The sequence below is a fragment of the Emydura macquarii genome, unplaced genomic scaffold (genome assembly GCF_026122565.2).
Source record: "Emydura macquarii macquarii isolate MOO-44397 ecotype Brisbane River unplaced genomic scaffold, CSIRO-AGI_Emac_v2 contig_3470, whole genome shotgun sequence".
Taxonomy (NCBI): Eukaryota; Metazoa; Chordata; order Testudines; family Chelidae; genus Emydura; species Emydura macquarii.
In genome coordinates, this window is record NW_027133607.1 from 8,035,828 (window position 1) to 8,058,141 (window position 22,314).

General features: G+C 39.7%; 1 protein-coding gene across 1 annotated transcript in view; it reads left to right on the forward strand.

The window, feature by feature from the left end:
* Positions 1 to 955: 955 nt before the first annotated feature.
* The window catches only part of TASOR2 (transcription activation suppressor family member 2), a 41,157-nt gene continuing 19,798 nt past the window's right edge, over positions 956 to 22,314 (forward strand). Inside the window, 16 exon segments of the mRNA XM_067534973.1 lie at positions 956 to 973; positions 1,156 to 1,251; positions 2,087 to 2,159; positions 4,617 to 4,708; positions 5,907 to 6,044; positions 6,190 to 6,314; positions 6,420 to 6,439; positions 6,543 to 6,642; positions 8,193 to 8,293; positions 9,555 to 9,658; positions 11,915 to 11,987; positions 12,094 to 12,168; positions 16,517 to 17,305; positions 18,300 to 18,543; positions 20,378 to 21,286; positions 21,770 to 22,059. Of these exon segments, the coding sequence (XP_067391074.1) occupies positions 956 to 973; positions 1,156 to 1,251; positions 2,087 to 2,159; positions 4,617 to 4,708; positions 5,907 to 6,044; positions 6,190 to 6,314; positions 6,420 to 6,439; positions 6,543 to 6,642; positions 8,193 to 8,293; positions 9,555 to 9,658; positions 11,915 to 11,987; positions 12,094 to 12,168; positions 16,517 to 17,305; positions 18,300 to 18,543; positions 20,378 to 21,286; positions 21,770 to 22,059 (3,247 nt within the window).

Consider the following 22,314-nt stretch of genomic DNA (forward strand, 5'->3'; position numbering starts at 1 on the left):
GGATGCCACATCTCAGAATGGTTTTCAATACAGTCAAGTGACTTTGGTGAATAACGATGTCTTTTTAAACGAGGTAAATTTCGTGGGCGAGGGGTTTAGTTAAAGGTTTAGAAGATGGAATTCCTTCCGTGTCTTCCAGGGTTTTGCTGTGTTCTATTGTTTTTTTGTCTGCCATTTGTGGCAGATGTTTGATTCTCTAGTTTCCAGAGTTCAGTTAATTTATACGTCCCATTGTGACCTTTGCCCAGTTTACAATTCCTGAATGAGCAGAGCATTTTCTTTCTTTTCTCTTCTTGATCCTTCTTCTCCCCTCCCGGCTCCTTCCTTTGACTATGGAATAAAGGCTGCAAAACCTGCAGCTGCAGGGCATCCTCTACAAGTCGTGGGGGGGCCCTGCCATCAGGGACAGGTTGAAATGCTAATGTGATGCTTGCCGCTTGTGCTCTAAGGCCTTTCAAGTATGGAGCATGAGCTGTTTCATGCTGACTTGAGCCCCCGGTTAAATCAGGATGTCTCTCCTTTTATTGTGGCCCTGGACACGTTTTTGCAATTTGCAGGTGGTCAGACTAGATGATCACGATGGTCCCTTCTTCTTAAAGTCTGTCTATGGGTCTATAAATATTTCTGTGAAAGGCTTTTTAGGCATTCCTTGATCTGTGTTTCCCCTGCAGCAGCAGCAGTTGTGAAAGGTTATTCAGCCTAACATACAGTGAGTGCATCTTTGAGTGCTTTCACTTTCAGTGATGTTCCTCCCCAAGGAAGTGTTATCTTAGTAACACCTCAATGGTGAAGGTAGATGTTTTCTTACCTTGCTTTGCGTGTTAGCGATGTCACTGATATTTGTAGGGAAATCACAGAGCCCTGCACTCAGCTCTTGCCATATAAATAAAGGAGGCGCTAATTATTAACTACCATATTTTGATTTATAAAATATAAATATTAATAAATATTAACTATGGATACCTTCAAGACTGTAAGACCTTAAATGCTTTGTGAAATAAAAAAAAATATTTAGTTACCTTTAGTTAATGTTTGTAAAGCACTTTAAAATCTTTAAATGAAATGTGCTATATAAATATTCCCTGTATCACAACATTGATATGGGACTAGTATTTGGAATATATAAAAGAACCAGCTTTTTTGTGTCTTCTGCAGTACAAAACTTTTTCCCGAGAAAAGGAAGCAAGTGGCTATACCAAGGAGGAACTTGAAGAGACCTATGCATTTCTTCTGTTTGATAATGAAAGAGAGGTAAAACGGCAAGGTTATTCAACATAACATACAGAGCATCTTTGAGTACTTTCACTTCGTGAGGCTCCTCCCCAAGGAAGTCCCTCAGAATTATTTATAAATGGTTTAGTTTCTCTTTGTAATCTGTGCTGTTTCTCCATTGTGATCATTGCTGTATAAATAACCTAGAGGAGAATTTATCGGATAAAAAGGATCTGACAGTGACTCCTGATATTTTTTTTTTAATCTATTTTTGTAATTGTTTGAGTGCTGATAAACTGTGCAAACAGAGGGAAAGGCATTTCCCCACCCCCGGTGAATTTACAGCCCAGTACAGACATGAGCAAAACAGCTCAGATACATTTAGAATGAAAAGAACCTTAGTGACAGAAGACAGGAGTTTGCAAGCACCCTTTTGAAGATACCGTGTAGGTTGTGGAAGTAAAGTGCTAGAAGATTAAAAAAGTGTAGGATGTTCGGCCTTCTGTCTTCCAGCCAAGACATTCCTGAGGGGGTGGAATTTTCCAAAAACTTTCAAAGCACTGTGTATTGCATGAATATAAAATATTGGGTACGTTAATTAAATGTTGTTGTAACCAGACCTGATAAATGGCTCTCGGCATTCAGAGCCTGATCCATTGCCCACTGAAGTCAGTTACCACCCTTCCACTGACTTCAGTGAACATTGGACCTGGCCTGAATTATATTCAGATCATAAGTGTCTTGTGGATGTGAAAATAATTAACTGCTTTTTTACATTTATTAATTGAAAGTACATTTGCTAAGTGTTGTAATAGTGACTGGGTAGCTAAACATCTTATCTTTAAAATAAATGAGGCTATAATTTATTTTGAAGGCAAAAGCGGTATGTCAGCGTGGACTTCGTATAAACACCAGCTCCATTAGCACGCTAGGTGATCCAGCGAAAGGTAAGATTTAAATACAAAGGGGGAAAATATCTGACTTCTTATAATGAACTGCAAGCAGTTCCTTGAAAAGAAATATACAAATGAACTTTTATGACTTAATTTTATTTATTTGAAAGATTAAAAAAGTAACGAAATCTATTATTTCTTATTTTTTAAAATTATATTTAGTTGTTATATGGATCGAGCAATCAAGGTTGTTTTCCTCCTGTAATGTAGTTGGTTACCGACTGACACTATTGACAGCTATTGAAATGATGATCAGTTCATCACCTTTCTTCTCCATCTCAGTTTTTTCAATAAGAATAACAATTTAGCAAAAATGCCATAATTTAAAACATCTTCCTCTGCATTGACCAACCTACTTGTCTAGAGCCCCTTGCTAATTCGTTACATTTTGCCAGTTCTTTTTATTACTACTTTTAATAATAATATAGTGCTGCACACTTTACAAAAAATAGAAAAGATCCATTCTCCGACCCAAAAGTCTAAGGCCCTGATCCCGCAAAAGATACTTTGTTAATCATCATGAGTTATCCCATTGACAATCAGTAGGACCACTCAGGATAGTACCGGTAAATGCTAGGCTCAGAGAAATGTTTGTAGGATTGGGCCCCAAATTTACAGACAACATTACAAGGTACAGTAATGAAAAGGAGAGGGTTAGAATTGCTTCATCTATGTATACATCTTAAACCCACTGGATTATGACAATGAGAAAAACTTTTAAGTAAATTGTATAATGTCACATTCATTTCAAGAAGGTGATGAAAATGCTCTGTGGATTTTCACTCTTTGAATGTTTTTAAGGGTGACTTTTTATATAAAAAAACAGACAAAAATTGCTTCCATTGTCATTTTGGTTTTAGATATTTTATTCAATGCCCCAAATGTTATAATCTGATACTTTAGCACATTTCCTTCAATTTGACATCTTAAAGTTATCACAAACAAAAAAAGACCCTGAGAAATTGACTCTTAAAATTTGCAGCTAAGGAAACATATTTGTTAACCTTACACTTCTTGTTTTAAACTACATTTGTTGTTGGTATCAGGAAGCTGAAATAGATTTTTGGTTCCATTGGAAAAAAAAATTATTTTAACTATGCCTCCTTGCTCAGGAATCATGCATTCTGGAGTCAGCGGAGTCAAACTGGCGTGAAAGTGAAGTAGTGTGGCAGTGAATCACATGCCACATTTCTGAGAATTTAGACACGGGTTTTTGTTTTTATTTGGGAAGGGGACGACATAAAAACAACGCTAAAATAGAAAGTGTCAGAAATATTTTAATTTCTTAGTGATTTTTTTCTCCTGCTTAGTCTAATATTTTTGTACATCGCTCCTTCTATTGAAAGTAACTCCAGATGTGTTGTGGTTTCACTTTTGTTGTTGTTGTTTTGCACATTAGAGGTCACCAAGGAATTGTGGCCTATATAAAGTCAAACACACAATCTCACTCCGTTCCCTTGCCACCCTTTTGTATATAGAAATCAAGGTGTAAATGCAGCCACTGAACTAGAAGATACTGATTTTTTCTGTTGCAGGTAGCTGTCTGTGTTTTTGGTTGTAAGCTCTGTTGGATTTTCCCCATAAGTAAAGGGAATAGGAAGTGCTCACTTTTCACACAAAACTCCCGTTTAGAGTTATTTTATCTGGCAATTGAGGGGCATAGGGATTACAGAGAAGGAGTAGGAAGGCATGTGGTTGTAATCTGACCTGAACCACAGACTGTCCCTCTTTCCTTAACCCAGGTGAAAGCTGAATAAAAACAAGCCCTTAGAAAACACCACATACTACATTTGTTCTGAGCTCTCTTCCTCCTGTAAAATCCAAATTGACAAACCAGCATGTATTAACCCTCTCAGTGGTAGGCCAACATACACAGCTCTTGATGACTTTTCATCAGGGTTCACCATAGATGGCCTTGAGCCTGCAAACACGTACTGTAAGTACTCCTCTTAAGTCAGTAGGACTACTTATAGGAGCAGGCCCTGAGCTTGGGAGTAAATGAGGAGTATTGTAGTCAGTCAGACATGAAATAATTATCTTTAAATCCAGAGCCCTTAATTTTTACTTTGAAATGTATTTAAACGCTTCTGACTGGGAAAATCTTATAATAGACACATCTCCTATGAGGTTTGGGGGTCTCGGGAGGGGTGCAAAGTAACTGTGCCGTCTTACACGATGCGCTTTGGTATCATACAAACAATATAATGCAGGGCCCACAATCTACAATAGCAAACAATATTGAGCTGTCACCATTTCAGTCCTTTAAGAACCATTTTAAGGGTACGAAGGGACACTTTCAGGTAGTTTAGGTTCCAAATTAAGGTTTTACTCAAAAATAGATCATACAGTGTAATGCTCAGATGTTTTTCATAAGGATTTTCTTATTTCGTTATTATTTATCATCCAGAATTCCAAAAATATTAAATATATTTATATTTTATTTTTTTAAAGGGGCTTATGTTTCCAAGTATTCAGACTACCTTCATCCAAGGCCCTGGTATCATGGAAAATCTGGCAGTATTGTAATTTTTAAACTAATTAAGGTAATTAGTAGTCTTTTTTTTCACAGACTGGTTAATGAAAGTTCCCATAGAGCAGCAGGCAAGATAAAAATTTCGTTCATGTTGGTGTTTTGTCCTAATATTGACATGATATGAAATCAATACTATATTGATACCTTTTTTTGAAATCCAGGGTATTTAGTACATGTTGTTTAGGGGCGTGGTGTTCTGTGAAGCATGAGATCGAAGTGTGCTTTGGTATTCCCCCAGAAGCCTGGATATCACTGAGAGTTTTGTCTGAGAAAGGCTTTCAGTATTTGTTCTACGATGAATTATTTGCAAACCTGCTAGACTTAAATGACAAATTCTGCTCTTGGGTGCAAACATGGGGCTCCCACAGACGCTGATTGGAGCTGCACGTATGCTCATACACTAAGCAGAATGACAGCGCTTCCAAGTGTTAAGCATCTTGCATGACACTCATGCATCAGGCAGCTGTGTCATGCCAGCTTCCAGCCCTGTTGTTGTGTCACACATCTGGCTGGGCTGCGCCTGCAGGCGAGCAGTTTGCAAGTTTGTCCTGGCTACTGGGTGCTGCTGTGATGCTGGATTACAGATATCCTCTCTTGCCTCCCCTTCCTGTGCTTCTCCAGCTGGTGCTTGGCCAGCATGCGCTGAGCCCTCCTGTCAGCGGGGAGGAGCGTTGCTAGCAGAGCGGTGAGGGGGTGGAAATGGGAGAGCAGAATGAGTAGAGTGGCTAAGGCAACTCCAAGTTCCTTGCCGCTCCCAAGGCTCCAGCAACCAACCCATGCTTCGTGCCAGGCTCTCCACCCCCAGAGCCCCTCCACTCATCACAGCCCCAGACTCCCATCAATACTGGCTCTGGTTTCTGGTTCTTCTCCCCTGCATTCCCCCATATGAGCGTGGGGAAATAGGGCTCCTGTCTGCCCTGCCACCTGTTTCCCTTGCTCAGAGAAACCCTGACAAAGCCCTAATTTCTGGACAGTCCTGAGTCGATGTGTTTTCATCATCATCAAGAATGTCACATGTGGAGTTGTACAAAACTGGGCAGCTATGGGATTAGATCCCTCTTTCAGGGAGTTTTGGATGTGCGTGCAGCACCTTTTATAAAGAGCTTTGAGAGTCTGGGATGGATGGCAAAGTTATCTTCAGGTGTGATTTGCTGCTGTTTAAAGCATTTTTACCAGCGTTATTTTTTTTGTACATGTGTTTGTCACAGGGAAAGGTCAAGTTCGTGCCAGAGAATTACACCTCTAACTACACCAATCCAACTCCTGGCTATGACTGCCACGTATCTGTGAACATAAACAACGTTTCCTCGGAGACTAGTCATTTTCGGGCCTTCGAATTGAGTCAGGTACAGTCGCCGGCAACAGACCGACTGCTTGAAGAAATATTTCTCAACTTAATGTGAGATCGGGGTGGGGTGAAGGGCGGCATGAAGGCACTGCTGAATTAAGTCAATCTCTTTCACCTGTTTTTCCTTTTTTTTTTCTTTCCAGTATTATGTGTATGAATTTTCCGGTGACAGTGTTGTTGAACGCCCTAGACAGATCTGTCCCTATGTAATAATAGCCTTTCAGTACACTGAACCTAAAAGAATGTCAACATTAAATCATAAACGCATGTAAGCAACTTTACACTATTGTGCAATATTCAGTCACATGCTACTTTTCCTTTACCATTTTTAAGCATTCTTCTTCTTCTCTCCCCCCCCCCTTTTTTTCTCTAGATTTGAAATTGAAAATAAAGGTAAGAGACCCTCTTGTTGATTTGCTACATTGTATTGAAATGTAGCTTTATTTGCATTGTTTTCATTTACACGTAACAATTCTTTCTCTAATTTTATTTTTAGTATTTTATTGCCCATGGAGAGGGCAGCTTTCAATCCAGGGACACCTGTTGTGTGATATAGCCCTTAGGTCCCCATACAGTGCTGTGATTCCAGTGCAACTGTAAGTACTAGCATGTTTTCCTTTCTTCTTATGTTTGGGTAGCCGCAGAAAGAAATGGGGAAAAAAACCCACATTTTGAGGCTTTATTGACGCTGACGCTGAGAGTCACAGATGTGTCCTTTGGCACCTGAGCAAGAGAAGCAGTTCCCAGCTTCAAGGAGATTTACAAGCTAAGGACTCAGTCATAAACTCAGCTGCACCCCTGCTTAGGGGGTTAAGGAATCTCCTTACTTCCTTACAGGGGCTTAGGGTGACCAGAGGTCCTGATATTATCAGGACTGTCCAGATATTAGGGCTTTGTCTTATATAGGCAACTGGACCCCTATTCCCCCCTTAAAAAAAAAAAAAGGTGTCCTGATTTTTCACACTTGCTATCTGGTCACCTGACGTGGGCTACCCTCATCACCTGAACTTTCACAGAGTGTGTGTTAGGGGAGAGCTGCCACTAGCACTTCTCAGCTGCTGCTCCTCACCCTTTCCCCCCCATACACAGAGGTAGCAGTATCTATTCTTGCCTCCCTGCCCTTCCCCCCAAGTTCTGCTGGCCCACCCCCACATACTGCCCCCATGAGCTGGCACAGAGGGGAAAGTAAACTGCACTGACGAAAGGGCGTATTTTGCTTGTGCTATGTGAAGTGTCTAGTTTTGAGTGTTTGGCCCAATAATTTATTCCTGGTTTTCCCTTTTCTTTTTCCTATGGAAAATGGACTTTTTTATTGTACTGATAAAGTCAAACTGCCCTATTGTAGCTTGGAGAAATGGTGAATAAGATGTTAAATAAAATGTGAAAAATATTTAGTCAAAATTAGAGAATGGTGAAGAAGTTAACAAGTTAGAGGGTTTGTCGTCTCTTTTGAGGTAGTCACTCAATATGGGGGTCAAGAAGGGTTTGGGTTTTTTTTTCTGATCTCCCAGGTTTGCTGTGGTTTTTATTGAATTTTGCAGGGCGTGTATGCTGGCCTCTAATCTAAAAACATATTTAAAAAATGTTTTGAAGTGGGAGAGAGTAGAATATATTCTCTTCTGCTCTACTTAGGTTCTTATCAAGGAGTATCAGACAGAAAGGATACTGGCTGTGTTCTCCGACATATGCCCTATGACTTGCAGTGGACCATGCCACTGTTTAGCATTCCTACATGTAGTAGAGTCCACTTGATAAAGATTATTCTGTTTTGTCACCTGAAACTAATTAATGCTGTCCTCTTCAGTATTCTTTTTCTGGGACCCAATAATCAATGTGAGAGGGACAAAGTGGGTGATGTAATATCTTTTATTGCACCATCATCTGTTGGTGAAAGAGCGAGAAGCTGGTTGAATAAAAGATACTACCGCATCCACCTTGTCTTGCTCATATCCTGGGACCCGTACAGCTACACAACATTGCAAACACTAAGCAGCGTATCAGATCTCTGTTCAGTGGAATGAGAAGTTCTCCACTTTTCAGTTTGACAATGGTATAATAACCTTAGGTTCATCATTTGAGTTAGAACTGAAAGTGTTCTATATATACATATATTTAACCTTTACCACTTCTGCTCTTCTTTTGAAAGGCCACCCACACTGGAAATGAAATACGTCATGGGTGTGTCTGATTTGAAAAAGAAGCTACCAGAAGCTGCATTTGGAAAAAGTAATTACACTAAAAATGAAGGTCCGTGTAAAATCACTTACAGTGTGAATGAGTATTTATTTCATAATTTTTTGTGTGTGGTTTGATGTTCTTCTAAAGCAGCCCTCTTTAGAGAGTGATATAGGGTAGCACAAGATACTTATCAGGTTGCTTGTCCAAACTCAGAGCCTCAATCTGCACTATGTTGAGTTTCCTCATCTATCATTGATCTCAGGGTACTCTATATCTTGCCTGATCAAACCTAAAGTCGCTTGCTCCCGAGCCAGCAGGAGGCATTCGGCAGCCAAAGTGTAGGCCTCATGGCACAATCTAGCAACCTTTGGTGAGCCCAAAGAACAGACTCTGCAGGGATCAGCGTCCAACTCTCTGCTTGAAGGAGGGCTACTGTGACTGGCTGGGTGTCTGTGAGTGAGAGACATTAGATGTGGAGATCCACAGGACTCTGGGAGAGGCTTGGGAGATACCATTTTAAGCCAAGGATGAGGAATTCTCATAGCAGAGCAGATTTAGGGATGGGAGAGATAATAGACTGACTAAGCTAGCAATTTATACTGCCCGCATCACTGTGGTATAAAGTATATACATAGGAATTTCTCTCTCTCTCTCTCTCTCTCTCTCTCTCTCTCTCTCTCTGCCCCAGTCAACAGGGGTGGGTGGAGGGAGAACAAACGTGAAGAAGAAATGCGTTCCTGTTTTCAAGTTTTGGTCTGTTAGTTTATATTTCTTTTGGTATGGAATTTTGACCACTAGCATATGGTTTATGAAATCCTACAACCAATTTCTACCATGCCTAATGACAGATTTAAACATTAATTTGTAAAGGGGAATTCTGCTATTGACCTCAGTAGAAGTTAGATTGTGCCTAATGCCTTTGTTCCACTACGCCACGTTTGGAATCCAGGATGTGAAATAGGTGTTGTTGATAGCGTTCATGGGCATGTTCGAACAACTTATTCTATTTTGTATTGCATACTACTTGCCTCTGGAGTCCGGACAACTCCACACAACTCTGCAAAATCAATCAGAATGCATTAAGTTGCTTTTGTCTGTTGCAGTGTTTCAACCGTGAACTTCCTCTTAAACTGGAGATAGTAGGAAGATTGTTCCTTTGATGAAAATTCATGCAACTATTTAGAAAATCTCTTTTAAAATCCAGTGTTTTCATTCACTGAATACTAATCATGCTGGTCAACGTGTTGTACTACTTTTTTTCTTTTTTGTATGTCAGAGGTTCATTTAAGTCAGTTATTTAAATATAAAGTGCTCTCTGTTTTCTTCCCAGTCTGTTATCAAGACATTTACTTCAGTTTGTATGAAGTGGAAATATCAAATACAGACCAACATAAAATGGATCCATTATTAAAAAACCTAAAGGAAAAGGAGTTGGTAAGAATTATTTTAAGTGATTGCAATCCGGGGGAAAATCGTCATCTTTAATTTTTATGTACAGATTCTTAGTCTTTTTAAAAGAGGTTTACAGACCTCTTCCTAAATAATGCAAATTAGCATCTGAGTTACTTAACTTTGAAAAGTGGCTTGTTGTATATTTTTAGGTGGGGGGACTGTAATTTATGGAGTGTTGAAAGAAGATTACAGGGTACAAGCTGTGACTTGATTTCTCACATGAATTAAACACAGCACTGAATAGAATGCATTGAGTCTGCCTTTATGTCTTGCCTAGATGGGGTTATTTTATAAAGTGGTGATTCAGCAGGTTTTGTTTTTACTGTTGCACACTAAGTTATATAGTTTAAATGGGATCTTAGCACATTATATGTATCAAGCTGGTGAAGACCGATTGCTGCAGTGCAAGTAGAATGGTCAATTACTGGGCAAAGAATACCAAGCACCCCACTCCCACAGCTCTCCTTTATGGCTGGAATGTGTGTGTCTTCTGCACAGGCTTTCCCAATGCTTCAGTCTGTCCCTTTACTCAGCCTGATTGTCATATACACTTGGGACTTTAGGGAATGATTCCCTCCCGTCTAGGTGGGCTCTGCAACTTCTGGTCACTGAGCTGAGATTTGTGAAGCTTTTTTCGTCTAGTTTCCATGTCAGCCCAACACTTCTAGTAGAGCTCTGACTCCAAGCTAGAGGGCCAGATCCTCACCTGATGTAAACTGGCAAAGTTCCACTGACTTCCAGTAAGGTATGCTGATGTACACCAGCTGAGGACTGGCCCGAGGTCTGCAGCCTTCTACAGTTTCTCATTGTTCAGAAAGGCTGAAGAGGATGATGGCTGGATTTTGGTCTTGTGTGACGTGGGTAGAATGAAATCTCAGAAGAAGGAGCCTATGAAGTCAAGGTGTCACAGTGATGGTCAATAGGGATTGGGAATTGAGTGCAAATAAGGACATTCATAATTGTATTTAAAGTATCAAAAAATAGCCAAATTGGGCTGAAAACCCTCTTCTGTGTTTCAAGGAGGAGGGAGCAAACATTGCTTTGCTCTGCTTTGTGGCTTTTTACGATGTTGTTATTTATTGACTGTTTGTTTATGTAGTTAATTGCTGGTGATTTTGCTTCACTGGTAGCTAATTGAAAGTGAAACTAAAATGACCAGCTTCAGTTGTTTCACTTTTAACAGTGTGTCGGTAACATACTTTTCTTGCAGCCTAAAAATGAAAGTACCAGCCATTGGGGATAATTTGTGCTGCTTGAAATCGAACTGCACCTCTTTTGTTCACTTATACATTTTCTAAAATGTATTTTAAACGATGATGTTTAATTATAATTTGGCTTTCCTCATCCTTGCTGTTTGCTGTCTTCATATTGATAAGAAATGCCATTGTTTTATTTATTTGGTTAACTTTGTGATGAACTTGGCTTTTATTCTTTTCCTGTACTGGTTCAAAACAACTATAAAACGTGATTTATTGTTTTAACATTAATTTGTTTAAATATTGAATAGTGAAATTTAATTTTTAATTACTGTATTGTCATCGGGCATGTGGGTTTTTTGTCATTTTCCATTTTATATGATTGATATTAATAAGTCAAACATATGTAACATTTTATTTTCACTTTAGTTTGATGATGTGGGTGGAACTGTTTGTTGAATGCTGATCGTTTTATTTTGCTCCTACATTTGGATTTATTTGGACAGGTTTTCCTAGTTGTAATATATTACATTTATAACTATTTCTTATTAAGGTGCCTAGAGGCTTGTGGACTTGAGGGTTTCAAACGATGATTTTTGTTAGTTATTGTATAAATTTTGCATAAATAATATGTTGTTAAGAAATAAGGGGGCATGGATGAATTTGGGGGATTGATGATAGAATATATGAAACATTTCAACTTTGGGTCCCTAGCTCAAATTGGCACAGGCAGGTACTGACTGAAACATTTTTACCATCTGACTGTGCTTCATTGACCTCATATATAAGAAATGAGTTGATGAACAGTTACATTAGACAGTTACATTAGAAAATCATCACAGCTGGCACTTGTTGACAGTCTCGGCATAGGCAAAGAAGTCAGGAGTGCCTAATCTCCAGAGGTGGTGCCTCTACGATTTTGTTGAGACACATTGGTAGGGGAACCTGCAGTGCTGATGACTGTGCTGTACGCCTTTAGTGAGTAATGAATCTGCTTTAAAGGGAAAGAAAAAACTCATTATTTCATATGCACTTATTCTAGGCAATCATCAAATATTTACAAGATCAAGGGTTTCTTATTTTACTTACATCGTCTGCGTTAACAGGGGACAAAGGTAAGAATTTATTAAGGTCAAAATAAATATTTCAAATTGCTTGGCTTTTTTAAATTGTAGAACACTCTCTTTTTTATAAACAAACTGTATTTTGGTTTTTTTACAGATACTAACCTAGATGAGCCCATCAGCCTCCAAGCATTGTTTTTATTCACTTCATCTAGATCAATATGTTTGACAGGTAGGGCGTTTTGTTCGCACCTATTGTATGAATGAAAATATTGAACCGGTATGAAATAGAGCATTTATATTTTGATTACATGATTCCCTTTAGGACTGTTTGTCAGCAGTTTCTAGAACTCTAATATTGATGGAATGATAAACAGTGGTTTATCTATTATAACGCTTGGAATGACACATTAACAACTAGAAGTTAAGTCTAGGAGCTTAGTTGAGTGAAGTACTGCTTACTTTCACTGCTGTTCATGGTCTCTAAGATTTGTCTCTGTTCTATGTAAAAAAAAAAAAATTGAATTAATGCAAAATGGGGGTTGCAAATTTAAACACACCTAAATAATGAAATATAATACAGTTTCAACTTCTTTTACGTTATATTCACATACCGTTTTACATATATATGTATTAAGTATTTCTACCATACAGTATAGATGGTGATGGCATTCATGTGATAAGTTTATTTATTTAATCATATGGAAAAATGGCACTTATTCACGTTTGACTGCTCCACCTTTACTCTTCTCACTAATTCATCTCAGCAGGGAATACTACTAATGTTGCACACCTCTGCACAGCTTTTTAAAAACTGCCATTTAAAAAGAAAAGAAAAAAAAGAACCTCTGTCGAAAAATTAAAATTCTCTTTTCCCCTACATACGGAGTTTTATCTCAAAATAACACCAGCCTTAGGTGCACAATAGTCAGTGCTGGATCACTGTCAATTTTATAGTCCAGTACTTCATTAACTATTGAATACAGAAACACCTGCTGTGTCCCACCAGAGAGATGGAACTCTAGGTTTTTTAATTATATAAATTCTTTTATCCAGCCCTGGTGGCTCATAAGATACTGGACTATAGATTGTGTAATCCTGACGAACAGTAAAGCTATTTAAAGTCGTGTTGAGTTTTTAAAATATGTATTATAACTTTTCTCTCCCTCTGAGACCTGTAGAGTTAGACTCAGAATAACTAAGGGTACGTCTACACAGTAAAAAAGACTCTGGCTTGCATGGCTCAACCTGCCGGGCTAAAAATAGCTGGGTACATGCTCCAGTTGGAGTCCAGGCTGCGAAACCCGCCCCCGTCACGGGGTTCCAGAGTTTGGACTCCATCCCCAGGCCAAACGTCTACACTGCTATTTTTAGTGTCACAGCAGGAGCCCAAGTCAGATGACCCAGGCTCTCAGACCCGCTGCCGCAGTTATTTTTTGCTCTGGAGATGTACCATAACGCAACTAACTTGACTCAACAGGTGGAAGGATACAAAAAATTGTACCACTAAAAATGTTACAATTCTAAAATAATTTCTGAACCCATATTTCCCTTTAAACCTACGAATTACAATACATGATGCTGCTATGAAAGTTGTATTTGGCTTTCCTTTTAAATGATCTGTATAACTTTTGACTTTGTTTTGGTGATTCAAGCCAGTAAAACATTATACCAACACACACTATCACATATTTTATTTTAGTCCTGTTTCTGTCATTATCGGTATAGTGCTGACAATGTGCTCAGTGCCATACAGCACACAAATAAAAACAAATCCTGCCTTGATGATCTCATAATTTAGAAAGTACCCGGGACCCATTTGGAAATCAAGAGGTGGGGGTAGTTTGTCTTGTATTTCTAATCTGAACTAAGCTATAAACTCTCTTCCTTCGGATAACTGTGGCAGAAATGGGCTTTTAAAAGTAATGTGGATGAAGAGACGATTGTGGCTTGGCAAACGGCTTTGGGAATGGCATTCCATGCATGTTGGGGAGGAAGGGGAACATACGGAGACTGATGTGAGAGAAGGAAATCAACGTCAGATTGCTGGCAAAGCAACAAGGGGAAAATGTGATAGGAGACGAGATCCAAGACGAAGGCTGGGGCAGAGTTATGAATAGCTTTGAAAATGAGTGTGAGACTTTTAAACTTGATGTGCTTTGAGGAGGGAGCTACTGGAGGGATTCAGAGTGGGGGGTGAGATGGTCGGATTGTCAAGGTAGATAACTTTGATGGCCACGTTTTGAACGGACTGGAGTGGATTTTGCTGCAGTTAAGGCAAGACATTATTGGAGCCCAGCACTGCCCAGATGAATGTTTCACATGTCAGAACAGAAAAGACAGAGCTTCAATGTGTTGTGGAGAATGAAGTGGCATGATTTGGATACAGTGTGGATGTGGGAAGGAGTTTCCATTGCTTCTTGGTTCCAAGCCTGGAAAAGAGGGAAGGGGAGAGGATAATATACAGTAATTAGAGTATTAATTATATTACAGTTCTTAAATAGTCTTGATAGCGTGTTTTCAGTTATGTTACTTTGTAGGGTTTTAACATTGAATAGCTTCCAGTTGTTGGTTTCAAAAGGACTCCTTTTTATGTTGCTGTTTAGTTTCAGTTATCCGAATGAGCTCTTGTAGACCTGTGTTAACCCAGTTCAAATCTTACTTTCCTGCCAGAACTGGACTTTCTCCTCTCCAGTGTTCAAAATAACATTGTTATAGAATCTCTCCCAGCTCTGAGAGGGGGAGTTGGAGAGCCTGTATGTTGGATCTGTACTGGGGTTCTGTGAGGCTATTCAGCATAAAGAGAAGAGGATGGAAAAGGGTAAGAACAGGGATAGGAGGAGAGAGCTGGGAGCTGCATTTACTCAGTTGCTGCTCCTCACTCTAGAATTCTAAGAATTAACATTCATGCTCTTGGAGATCTGAGGGGTAAAGGATCTGAAAATTAATAGTGTCTAAAGTCTGTCTACCTAAGGGTATGTCAGCACAGCATTATGCAACAAGCCTCCCTGCCCCAATCAACAGACCTTGGGCTAGCAGGGCCGGGCACTAAAAATAGCTGTGTAAACAACACTCTGAAGTTTTGGCTTGCGCTGGAGCTTGGCCTCTGAAGCCCACCCAATGTGAAGAATGTAGGATAAATATAATAGGATGGAGATTGCTGCCCCCAGCGAGCACATGGGCTGCTACATTCTTGAACAAGCAACAGGCCACGGAGAAGCACTGTTGGGAGCCCTGGAAGAGTGAACTATGTTCATCAAGGCTCAGGTTCACGTGGGCGTGCGTTGCAGTTGTGAGATTGCAGCAGGCTAAATAATGAAGTAGGTTGCACAAACTGAGCATCTGGGAAAACCCTTCAAGCCATGTCTGACATTGGCTATTTATGGAGAGGGTGTGGATGAAAAGCACACCCAGTGTCTTAACCTGACTCTACCTTTAAATGAATTCTCTCAAACGGCAGGGACATTTAACAAATGGAGATCCATACCTACAGCAAGACGCCTGTTTCCCTATTGTTGAAGACAATGGGTGGTAAAATGCTGGCCCCACTGAAGTCAGTGGTAAAAGTCTCATTGTCTTCAGCGGGGCCAGGATTTCCCCCAATGTGCCCAGCTGAGAATAGCATTCTAGCATTATTATTATTTATTTGTATTACCATAGCACCTACTGTTTATATCCTATTTTCCCTATCCTGCACAACATATTATATGTCTTGTTTAGTAGAACTGTAGTTTCTAAACTAATAACTTTCTCCAATGGTCTGTGTAGTAAAGATGCAAAAACTCTTGAAAGCAGCATCTAAACAGGGAGATAAACAGCACAGGTCAATCCCAGTTACCTGAATTTTGAGAGACCTCAAATTCTAAATTTGTATGGAACCAAAAATTCCTTTTTCAGACTCTGATTAGCTCAACATTTTAGATTTCCTTGGAACCGTTCCGATAATTGAATTTGATCTGTGTACAATATGTAATGTCACACCCTTTTCTCTAAAACCTCTGTGGGGCCTGGTCTGCACTGCTGCCGGCGTTGTCGACAGGAGATACGCAAGCAACGTACTGTAACTTACGTATCTCCTGTCGACTTACTAACGTTCCCTTACTGCGGTGTCTCCACTGCGCTGTGTTGACAGGAAACGCCCTGCGACCGACACAACGTTACTCTTTTCGGGTGGGGTGGATTTAGTGCGTCAGCCAGAGGGCACTTCTGGGATCGATTGTGCGGGTCTCCACTGCCTGCTTAATCGATCCTCCTTCATCGATCCATGGAGCCCGACACAGCTCTGGCAAAGTAGACGTTCCCTAATAACTTGCACAACAGGACCAGCTAATGAAAGAGTATTAGCTTAGAATTTCTTTCTTGACTCTGCTGGGTCTAATCTACGTTTGACAGCCAAATGTAACTCTCCTTATCTTTAGCAGGAGTTAAAAGCATCTATCAAAGTGAGGAGAATGTTTTGGGGATAACTTTTTGGGGGTTTTCCAGACCTTGAATGTTACTTTCGCATTGTTGTGTTTGTGTGTCTGCACAATTATAAGTCATTTGTGTGTATTATTGAAGTCCTTTTTTTTTCTTGACAGTAGAAAAACAAGAATTGAACTGTGAAAATGAACGCAATGAGATCTCTTTAAAAGTAATCTCTATTTTGCCTGGCCTTCGCCATGCCATACAAGAAGCAACGAAGTGTCCACCTGAGGAGGGAATCCATTCCAGCATTCTGGTTAAGCAGTACTTCCAGGAATTTGCACAACTTGATAAAAACTCATCTGCAACTTCTGGCAAAAATGACAATTTGCCCCTTTCTTTTGATCTATCTCCGAATAAGTCTCAACGTGTTTCTCCTTCTGAAAAATGCCAAAACCAGTCATTTTCCCAACTGCGATCTTACCTTTCTAACCCCAGCAGCTATTCTTTGGAAATGTCAGTGGCCTTAGACTGTTTGGCGGGCAATCCTCAGTCCCTGTGTGGTGTTTCGGATAGGATCGGTGAAACTGAACTTTCTTTCGTTTTGCCACCGGACTCTGTGCTTCCTGACATAGCAGCAGAGATAAGAGTTGAAACTGAAAAACCTAAGGATGCTCCAGAATTGAAACAGTTCCGTGAAGATACCAAAGTAGAAACAAACCCAGCAAATAATCTGAAGGTGCAGCAGAATAAGAGGAAATCCAGCAGAGCCATTGTGGCTAGCACAAAGAAGAAATGGGCCCCTTTGAAAATTCTTTCTGTGGTGGACAGCAACAGAAAAGGGGCCAAAAAGAAAAAGATTAATGTATCTTTTCCTTTTCCCAAAAAACAAGGGCTCACAACAAACTCTGATGAACCCACACTTAAATTAGCAAATTTGCAGTTTCCACATAAAAGGAAAAGAGGTAAGTACCATATGAACCAACTAGCTCAAAAAAGGTATGACATATAATCCATGTATGAAGTTTAAAATGCTGTCACAGTTGCCTTGCCCGGTTTGTGTGCTGATATACTTAAGGAACAGAACTTGATTCCTGCCTTGGGTGAGAATGTTAACAATAATAATAAGCAGGTTTCAGTATCTCAGGCAGGTAGAGCAGCTGCTGTCACAGCACTTGTTAGTTGACTGAATAACTTTCCTCCATGGTTTTCCTTCTGGCTTCTTTACAGGTGAGTCTCATTCTCCCTCTGACCCTGATGACACTAGGTGAAAAAACATGGCAATAAACTTGCAGCCAAAATGCCTTGGGCATGCAAAGCCATTGTCATCTATGTCTGCACACCACAGCCATTCCAGACATCTGGCAAGTGATGTTTGTACCAGTTAGCTGCAACATCTGGAGCCGGTCCTTCATGCCGGTTGGGCTGAATTGGTGCAGTGGACGATGATTTCTCCCCCCATGTGGATTGGAAACAATGCATAGGGCTACACCTGCTCAGCTGACGTGCCAAACTTTAGAAATTACCCAAAGGGTTCTGCTCCTGGCAACAATTCTGAGCAATATGAGACAAGTTCTGAGAAGCCGCTTGGGATGCTAAATAAATACATCGAGGCCTTACATCTAGGTGTGCCAGACAGGAGTACAGTAACTTGTCAGACAAGACCTGATAAAGTTCTGATTCTTGGATTGTGACAGTGTTGAGAAATAGTGCACTGATAAGCTTGTGAGTTGTGGCTAGTATTTAATAAGCACTTGCTGGTTACTTTCAATCATATACTCCACTTTATCAAATCAAATATTTTAAACCAGTTGTAATCAGGAGTTCTGTGTTGTCACCAGGGCTTACTTGTCAGCAGTTACTTTTACATCCCTATGTCTATTGAAACTAGGGTTTCTTTTTAAATGCTTTTTTTTTTTTTTAACTAAGCCCCTTTAAAAAGACTTTTCTTTATCCAAGGCGCTGAGGTGCTGTCTGCAGAATTTGTGCACAGAACACAATCTGAACCTACAACTAAAGAAACTTCTTCGCCTGAAGATACTGGTTTGGAAACCAAGAAACCAAGGAAACTAAAGAAACCAGATGCAAGAAAGGTTCAGACTGCTGAGAAAGTTACAAAGCAAACAAAAAGTAAGACAATAAAAACTGTAACTAAAGGCAGCTGTAAGCCTAAAGCCAGAAAGCAATTGGAACTAGTAAGAATGTTGTTCTTTGTGTAACTTTTCATTTAAAATATTAGGGATATCATGAATATCTGATTTGATTTGTACACAGTTCTGGCCTCTTTGATGACACTTCATAATCACTCAGATAGCAAGGTTGAAAAAGATGCAGTTCTCTGATAATTCAAACTGCTCTTTTAACTTCTCAGAATGGTTCATGCTTTTAAACCACTTTAAGGCAAATTGTGTAATGTATTTTATAACCTCAGTTTATATTTGACATCTGGCCAGATTTTTAGCTTATTACACTATAAATCCAGTGCTTTTCAAAATAGTGAAATTGCCACAACCCAAAAGAATCAACTATAGAGAGTTTAAAAAGCAGTGTGGAAAGCCTGTTGATATAACATGTGCAAATGTTGGCTTGTAAAGACTCTGTGTCTAAAACTGAGAACTAGTATTAAAGTGCCAAAATAAATGATGAAACAGGAAAGCCTTTATATTTTGAAATTCAGCATATTTTATAGCATCCTTCTCTGGATCTCTCTGTCTCCAGTCTTTCTTGTTCTCTGGACTCTTTGCCAAGTGGAGGTTTTGAAGGGTAATCTCCCTCCCTCTTTGGACTCAAATTATGAATCGTTATTGTTCTCTTTTTAACTACAGTCCATAAAATATAAGCAGCGCTGTCTGTAGCGTGTGTGTGTTCAATTAGTACTTTTCTCCTGCGTATGCACTCGCGGTGGAGGAGGTGAGGTGGAGTCTCATGATTGAGCACCGTGTCCTCCAAAGTCATGTTTATGCCCTCAAAGGGCAGGTCCTATTGTTTGGTTCTGGTTACACGAATACGTAGGAATATAATATTTTAGGGAAAGAAGCTGGGAGCAGAATCCCAGCATGTGCCAAAAAAAGGGGAAAATTTAGAAAGAAGAAAAACACACTTAAATGGCTTGCTACAGAGCCAGAGTTTAACCCGAGGCAGCCTGTACAGAGCTTATCTTTACAGGCGTTTGCATGAAGAGAGGGAATGGGTATTTTTGTACAGCTTTCCATTCTGAGTCTGTAATGTTAAATAATGTGTATATTGTTTTTATATGCACATGCCTAGAGACATAACAATGGGTGCCTTTTAAACATTAGGTAAATAAATAAAAACCAAATATTTCTGTTGCTCTGGAGTTTTGTGTCACTGGCTAACTTCCAAGAGGCACCATAATTGTGCCTGGGTCTGTATAAAATGCACAGTCTTTGAAATGCATGTGTCTGAATTATGCTCTGGGAAGAATTGATTTGCACTACTAGGAAGCATGCATCCGTGGAGTTCTTTCCCTCTTTTTAGAGACTTTAAAAACTGTGTGGAGAATTAAAAGCAAACCCCTATTAATGCAACATTAAGATTGCAAATTAAAATGAAAAAAGTGAGGAAATGTAAAAATTAAGGTTTACGGAGCAGTTACGTTGTATATATTTTTTCCTTACTGGCTGGATTGTTTAAATGTATACTTGAACATACATAGTACGTGCAGTGTGCTCAAGTTAAGGTTCTATTGCATTGTAAACTCACAGCTTCTCACTGTATGTACAGTTCCTTGCACAACATTGCCCCAATCCTAAAATGTCTACAGTAACAATAATAATAGCAAAATTAACTTTTGTGTTTCTTAAACTTTATTTTAAATTTGCAAACTTTATCACTCAGTAAATATTTTTTTACTTGTAAACTGGGTACATTTGATATGGAAAACATTGAGAAGCAATAATTGCCATGATGCCATTTTGACACTCACTTTTAAGAGCAGAAATTCTACATTATGCCTTTCTTATGATAAAATCCAGTGGTTCTGTATTTATCTGATTTTATTTTTCTTGTGCAGAAAGGAAAGAGACTTCGTCACTGTCACCAAATGAAATTCCATTAAAAAATCAAGGGACAGCCAATGGCACAAATGAGACTTACACAGAAATTGTTGTTGCTCCAGATGTCAGCCTGACTCTGAAAGGAAGTAATTGTGAATCGCATGCTTTGAATATGTTGGCTGATCTAGCTCTGAGTTCTTGCATTCCTCCACTTGTTCATAAAGATAGTAGAGTTGCCTCTCCTTATGGCCCGTCAAAAGAGCGACGCTCTCTTCGTAAAAGGAAGCCGTCGCGAATTGCTTCGGATCATGAATACCACCGGGTGGATAAACATCTAAAGGGAGAATCCTCTTCTAGCAAAACGCAGAATCAGAAACTTTCGTGTCCTGCAAAATCTGATTTAAGAAAAGATTTAGCTTCTATCCCAAGAGAGAAAAGTCCTGTCATTTCCAGCAAGAAGAACTGTGCAAGCCCTAATTCTGCAAAAGCCCGTCCGTTGCTTTCCAAGGAGGTTCTAGATACTTTAGATGGGAACAAATATTCATCTATTTCCTCTGAGCATTCTTACGCCTCACAGGTGCCGGAACATTCTAGAAAACACACCTTCCCAAAAGGAGCACAGGGCCCTGCTGCCTTCAGAAACGGAGCTAAAAGCGCGAAAACAGGTCCTTTGGTTGGGAAAGTTCTGCCTTTTCGGCATCAGCAGAACAGCACTCCTCTGCAGAAGCCATTTGACGACTTGCTAGTAAAACGCAGAAGAAGTGCGCTGTCTTCCCGGTTAAAGGAGGACTTCTCCAAGTCTCACACAGTGAAGAGCTGTGATGGGTCTGTTAAGGTGACATGTCACTGGGAACCAGAATACCTCTTCAATTTAGATAGCAAATACACCAACAATTCTTTAGAGAAAACTGTAATTCGTGCTCTACATGGGTAAGTGGATCAGTGGTGGGTAAATTATATATATTTCTTGCCCTAACTTCTCTACAGTACTTTTGGAGCCCTTTTGAAAAGGGGTTTCTTTGTCACTCCTTTTAGGTCTCTCTCTTCACTTCCCTTGGAGAGAAGATTTCTGGAATAATTTGAATACAGAAATTGATTCTCTTCCTGTTTGTAATCCATACGTGCTCAGTTGTTTTGTTTTTAACAAAATAAAGGCATGTCGGATACCTGCTTACGTGTTCACACCTGGTGTCCACAAGCCAATGAATTGAAAATCTGAAACTGTAGCCACTCATTTATGGCTACAAATTCCACCCTTTTTCAGACAAGGAAAACCAAACAACCACCTAGTTTATCATTTAGACTCCTGGTAGCAGTTCCCTGTTTTTGAGACTTCTGAATCCATTGAACAGAGATGAATTAGTTTTGCACAACCAGCTAGAGAAATTAAATTTGTTTGTTTTTTCCCTCCAGGCCCTGGGACCCTGATATACCTGATGATGTGGAAGAAATGAAGCTTATACTTCACATGTGGGTAGCTCTGTTTTACAGCAAACCAAATAAATTCCTGAGCAGTACAAGAAAGGTGGTAGAACACAGTAACCCTGAAAAATATGTATCAATAAACAGTAGTCTGGATGCTTTTGAATTAAGTGATGACTGTGAAGGATCTTTTGATCTAGAAAAGCGCCCTGCAGATTCTCAGTCTGAGGCTAATCAGACTTCCAGCAATACTCTGGAGCCTTTTGAATTAAGTGATGACTGTGAAGGATCTTTTGATCTAGAAAAGCGCCCTGCAGATTCTCAGTCTGAGGCTAATCAGACTTCCAGCAATACTCTGGAGCCTTTTGAATTAAGTGATGACTGTGAAGGATCTTTTGATCTAGAAAAGCGCCCTGCAGATTCTCAGTCTGAGGCTAATCAGACTTCCAGCAATACTCTGGAGCCTTTTGAATTAAGTGATGACTGTGAAGGATCTTTTGATCTAGAAAAGCGTCCTGCAGATTCTCAGTCTGAGG